General features: G+C 40.3%; 1 protein-coding gene across 1 annotated transcript in view; it reads left to right on the forward strand.

Moving 5' to 3' along the window:
• The window catches only part of Klf8 (Kruppel like factor 8), a 14,157-nt gene extending 7,643 nt beyond the window's left edge, over positions 1-6,514 (forward strand). The window contains exon 4 of the mRNA XM_031369853.1: positions 3,554-6,514. Coding sequence (XP_031225713.1) covers positions 3,554-3,735 — 182 coding nt within the window. The 3' untranslated portion in view covers positions 3,736-6,514. The remainder of the gene's footprint in view (positions 1-3,553) is intronic.
• Positions 6,515-6,520: the final 6 nt, after the last annotated feature.

A 6,520-nucleotide genomic window follows, 5' to 3' on the forward strand; every position in this document is an offset into this window, starting at 1 on the left:
AGCAACCACATGGTGGCTCACAGCCACCCGTAATGAGATCTGACACCCTCTTCTGGTGTGTCTGAAGAAAGCTACTACAGTATACTTATTTATAATAATAAATAAATCTTTGAGTCAGAGTGAGTGGGGTCTACCAGAGTGACTGAGGCTGACTGGAGAGAGTGGGGTTGACCATAGTGAGCAGAGGTCCTAAAAGTCATTTCCCAACAATTTTATAAAGGCTCAAAACTATCTGTATAGCTACCCTGTATACTCATATACATAAAATAAATATACCTTTTTAAAAAACTGCAAAGATGTAAATGCCTTAGAAGTTTTATAATGGGGATAAAAGAACAAAGACTCTATTTATTTATTTATTTATTCATTCATTCATTCATTCATTCATTTTCCCAATTGCTGCCCCCTAGTGTCCCCTTACAGAGTCCCTCCTCCACCCCTCCTCTTCTCCTCTGAGAGGATGGGGCCCCTGAAGGTATCCCCCTACCCTGACACATCAAGTGTCTGGAGGGCTAGGTGCATGCTCTCCCATATAAGGCAACCCAGTTGGGAAATGGATTCCACAGATAGGCAACAGCTTTAGGGGTAGCCTCTGCTCCAGTTGTTGGGGGACTCACATGAAGACTGAAATGTACATCTACTACATACATGCCAGGGTCCTCAGTCCAGACTGTGTATGCTCTTTGGTTGGTGATTCCTTATCTGGTATCCCCAAAGGTTCCAGGTTAGTTGATTCTATTGGTCTCTTGTGGAGTTCCTGTTCCCTTTAGTTCCTTCAGTCCTTTCCCCAAGTCTTCCATAACAGTCTCCCAGCTCCAGTGTTTGGCTGTGGCTCTCTGCATCCGTTTCAGTCAGCTGCTGAGTGGAGCCTCTCAGGGGACAGTTATGCTAGGCTCCAGTCTGCAAGCATAACAGAGGATCATTAATAGAGTCAGGGATTGGCGCTTGCCCATGGGATGGATCCCAAGTTGGGCTGGTTATTGGTCAGCCATTCCTTGACTCTCTGTTCCATCTTTCGCCCTGTATTTCTTTTAAACAGGACAAATTTTGGGTAGAATGTTTTGTGGGTGGGTTGCTGTCCTTATCCCTCCACTGGGGTTCCTGTCTGGCTACAAGAGGTAGCCTCATCAGGTTCCATATCCCCAATACTGTGAGTCACAACTAAGGTCATCGCATTGACTCCTGGGAGCCTCCCCCATCCCAGGTCTCTGGCACTTCTTAGAGTTTCCCCCCATCTTCTCCACAGCTGCATGTTTCCATTCATTCTCCTGGCCCTCTGGCTCTGACCTGTCTCTCCTCACATCTGTTCCTGGCCCCCTCATTCCCTTCTCCATCCCCTCTTCCACCCAGGCCCCTCAGTTCCTCTGCTTATACTTTGTGTCTATATTACTGCTCATCTCTGATTATAAAATACAAACTCATTATAGTAGATAAAAAACAGAAGCATATTAAGGGAAAAACAAATATTACTATGATTTATGATGTACACTTAAATCACAGTGAATATTTGTTCATATAGCTTATTTCTTTTAATTTAAAAAAATTAGGCTGAGAGATAGTAGTGCACAGCTTTAATTCCAGGTACTTGGGAAGCAAAAGTAGGCAGATCTCTCAGTTCAAGGCCAGCTTTGTCTACAGAGTGAATCCCAAAATAGCCAGGGCTGCACGGTGAAACCTTGTCTAGAAAAAAGTCCAAGGAAAAAAATAGATTTATTCATTTTCATTTTGTGTATATGAGTATTTTGCCCATGTGTATGTCTATACACCACGTATGTGTTTGGTGTCACAGAGCCCAGAAGAAAGGCATCAGGTCCCATGGAACTGGAGTTACAGATAGTAATAAGCCACATCTGGGTGCTGGGAATTGAGCCTGGATCCTTTGTAAGAGCAGCCAGTGCTCTGAACAACTCGGCCATCTCTCTAACACCAATTAACTTTTGCAACTGAAGCTCACTTAGAAACCCAGTTTAGCCTCAAATTCTTGATCCTCCTACCTCAGTTTCTTTAGTACGTGTTATATGTACACACAGATATTCACACACACACACACATAATGATTTTAAAGTATTGAAGCAGTACAAAGGTTGTAAAAAAAGGCTTCCTTCCATCCTTCATCTTCACTTTTCTCATTAATACTTTTTCTATAATTTTCATTTCAATGTATTGATATTGCCATTATCCTAATGTATAAGTGTTTGATTTGTGACCTATGTATATAAGTGGATTGTGCTGTGGTAGTTCTTCTTATACTACCCCCCACCCCCAGTTTTCCTTTCCTTAGCGTGTGTGTCTTATGATACAATCTAGTAGCTATAACCTTAAAACTCCAAGCATGAAGCTATCTAAAATACTTGGGCTTGACAACTTTCCCCATTCCTTTTTATGTATGAATTTCTGACCTTACACAGAAGCAAGCTTTTGCTGAGTGCTCTTTCCACTGAGTCACCCATTCTTGTTGTAGATGGCTTTATTTCGGATTGTTCATTAGGAAGTATCAGATGAGAGAACATAGCTGTAATAGTATGGTAGGGTAGAAAGTGGCAGCAACCTGTTACAGTTTGCCTACGGACTCATGTGTTTGAAAACTTGCTCTCCAGCTAGTTGTGCTACTTGGGGAAGGTTATGGAAATTCTGGCAGTTGGGGTTGGCTGTACGAAGTGAGTCTCTGGGAGGTAGGCTTATAGCCCATACCCATAGAATACTTTCTATTCTCTTTCTGCTTCCTGATCTTAATGGAAACTCTCATCACCTTGTCTACTTTGCCATAATGGACGATATTCATCCCTCAAACTGTGAGCCAAAATAAGTCCTTTTTTTCCCTAGCATGTCTTGCTGGGCATTTCGTCCCAGAAATGGGAAATGTAACTAGTACAGTTCAGATTGTACTGTTTACTAACAATCTAGGTTTTCTTTTGTTTGGGGGTTTTTCCTCCTTCTTTTGAGATAATGCCTTACTATATATGCCTTGCATAGCCTGGAACTCACTATGTAGACTAGCCTGGCCTCAATCTTGCACTGTTCCTCCTGGCTCTGGCTTCTACTGTCTCCCTTTTAAAATGTTTTGTACAACCTTGTGCGATATTTTTGCCTCTGTTTAGTGTTGAGAAAATAGACTTAGCCAAGAGAAAGGGATTAGTTAATATATGGTTAGCATGATAAAGGTGGAATTCAAGCAGAATTCAACAGCTCTTTGAGAGCCTGTGTTTTTCCTGCTGCACTGTCTTAGCCTAACTTCAGAACTTCAAGCAGCAGTGTGTAGAGGGCAGTTTTTTAGTTTTTCACAACAAAAACAAACAGAAAAGCAGTAAACATAGTTAGCTATATTTAACCAGTCCCATAGTGTGTACAAATCATGAATCTAGTAGAAGATATGAAATATGACGTTTATTTGTCAAACTTATTAATTTAAAGGGTGAATTACAGCACTTCTTCAAGGTGATTGATTTACTTTTTGACTGAAGCTTTGATATAAATGTAAATTGTGTATTTCTGCTATTTTTCTGGTAATCAATCATCTCCTGATTACCTTCATATCATCATGTTTTCCTTACAGGAGAGAAGCCTTACAAGTGTACCTGGGACGGCTGTTCCTGGAAATTTGCTCGCTCGGATGAGCTTACTCGCCATTTCCATAAGCACAAGGGCATCAAGCAGTTCCGGTGCACAGACTGCAATCGCAGTTTTTCTCGATCTGACCACTTGTCCCTCCACCGCTGGCATCATGACACCATGTGAATATCACGGCCACAGCAGACATGCTGCAATGGCCTCCTGAGTGTGTGCTGAAGTTGTAACTACGTTTGCCTCTTTGACTACAACTTGCCCCTGTGATTGGGGTTCGAACAGCCTACTGAGCCAGGTTAATGAGACTGGAAAACAAGTTAGCTGGTCTCCCATGCGACTCTTCATATTCCCCTTTCACCTCTCCACTCTTCAGACTTCAGTTTTTGCAACCTCTTCCTGGGTTGAATTCAGTGTGGCGCCCATGGCTGCCCTCCCTGATCCCTCATGCTACATTGTAGACATTTTTCCTACAATAACAAACAAAACAGGAATCAAACTAAAGGCTGTGAACAAACATCTGCTGCTCCCCCCACCCCAGTTTTCTCTTGTTTTCTAAAGATTTTATTCATGTGTGTATATATATATACATATGTGTGTATGTATATATATACTGTAACCAGTACTTAGTGTCACTTAGCAATGTCCTAAAATGAGGGTTTTTTTTCAAAGTTGTAGCTTCAAGGAGCATAACAGTAGAGTTGGTTGATCAAATTTACATAGAATTGAGTCTGAGATACAGAGTCTCATGCTACCCTGAAGGTTTTGTAGATCCAGTTTTACTTGTTCTTAACAGTTTGGTTTACAGGCAGTGCCAGCCCTCCTTTTGAAGTTCATCAAAAGCAATGAAGGGATTCCTTGACCTCCTTTTCCTCCTCATGCTCCTTTAGCATGAAAGGTTTTATGGCACAATTCCATTCTTTTTAGGTTAAGTTTGGACAAATATTCAAAGCACAGAAAGATAGATCAGTAGGGAGAAGTATTCTAGGAAAATATGTGGGCAGTGACAGGCAAGAGCAGACCTGGGAGCACCCTGTGAACAATGACTTGGATAAGGTGTTAGAACTGCTGTTAATCCCAAACCTCATTCCGAGGGCAGCCTGTTGAAACAGCACTTTTGATGGGCTACACTGTACTGTTTATTCTTTTGTTTACATAAAGCAACCATTCAGCGTATTACCTGATGAGAAATTGCACACTGAGCACGTTATAGAGAGGTGAGGGATTGCACTAAAGGAATTTTGTTTACTTCATGCCATTTTGGGCATTTGTTTTTCTGTTTCTAATGGGATGGAAAAGGTTTTCTTTTTGACACTGACATATAGAAAGCATTTTTTGATGTTTTACAACTGCTATTAATACCCAAGCCATTTATTTTATTTAGACATAACAACAGGATGCATAATATACATTTGGTTGCCCAATCAGACTGTTCATAATATTCTCTGGGGCATAAAACCTTTTGTTCCTGGCCCTGGACCTCATATCTACCTCCTCGTGGCATATTTCCTCTCCTGGGGAAAAAGGAGAGGGGCTTTGTATTAGTAGGATTGGACGCAGCCTCTTGCCTAAAGGTTTTCTTCATATGAAACCTTTATTTCTTGGCAGATATTCAAAATGTTCTGGCTTGAACACTTTAGGTTACTACCTCCTGTGGCTGTACTTTCTAACTAAAACCTAGAATTCTACCATCTAGAAGGGGTCCTGTCTACTTCTACCCATCCCTCACATTTTACAGACGAGGCAAATACGGGTCAGATTCTTTCTCCAGATAATTCCTTGAGGCCTTATAGACCTGTATACTCCTTCTCCCAGGGATCACACTAGTAAACCAAATTAAAGAAAAAAAAGTTATGTGATTGGTTGCAATATTTGTCCAATTTTATGTTACACTTCAGAAAACTTTAAGTCACTTAAAATTTCATATATATTTGGTGACAAAGTAAGTAGGGCGTGCTTATGGTCATGGCCACTTAACACCAGGAACACAGTGTTTCAAGTCGCACTTTTTGATAATTCTAGATTTGTTTTAATTTACCTTAATTCAAGTTTAAATGTCTTTCCAGAGCATAAATTATCCATAAGTTAAGGCCTACTTGTACTTTTCAACATGGCATGTAGGTTTTATTATTACCACTTTGGTAAGGGATTTGTCCTGACTCTGGGTGTACAAGTTCCAGGCTGTATACTAATTACTAAGCACTAATCAATATCTAGGGCTAGTCTACTAATGGGGACCACAATGTAAGACAAATTGATAAATGTATATTACTACCATACATGAGATTAAGCTTGTAATTGAGTAGTTGGAACAATATTCTAGAACAGAGTTCCAAAGGGTTATGTACTTCTGTTCCACTTTGGATCCTAAATTTGTTTTCCAAAGATTGGAGTTGGCATGTGCCCCTTAGACTTCAGGATATTGAGACATATGTTTATTAATGAGCACTATGTAATTATAGTACTCATAAGGGTGATCAAATGAGGATCCCAGGTACTGATGTTCCTAGCATCTCTGAGCCTTTATTCAAGTTGTTTCTGCAGAGTCATAATAGACTTTTTAAATGCTTTGTCCATTGTTTTTAGCCAAGAACCAATTCTAACCACATCTTCTTTGCTCTTTTTGTCCCCAAATGGCAAAAAACTTTCCAGTTACAAACATAATCTTTACAAATGTGTCATGATTAAGAGAACTTCACAGAGTAAATTAACAAAAACACAGTACAGTGCAGAATTATTGCACCAAAAAGCACATAAATTTGCTAGATAGTGGAATTCAAAGGAAACCATTGCATCTCTCTTGGCTAACATCTGAGGTTTAAGTGTAATGGGCTTACAACAGCCAAAGACTGTTAGGATGACATTTGCCTAGGATATGGAAATTTTGTCAGGATGGATAATATTCAGGAGTTTATTGTGGTGAAGTTTCTCCTGTAGACATCTGGCAGCTGAACAGAAT

The sequence above is a fragment of the Mastomys coucha genome, chromosome X (assembly GCF_008632895.1).
Source record: "Mastomys coucha isolate ucsf_1 chromosome X, UCSF_Mcou_1, whole genome shotgun sequence".
In the NCBI taxonomy this organism is placed as follows: domain Eukaryota; kingdom Metazoa; phylum Chordata; class Mammalia; order Rodentia; family Muridae; genus Mastomys; species Mastomys coucha.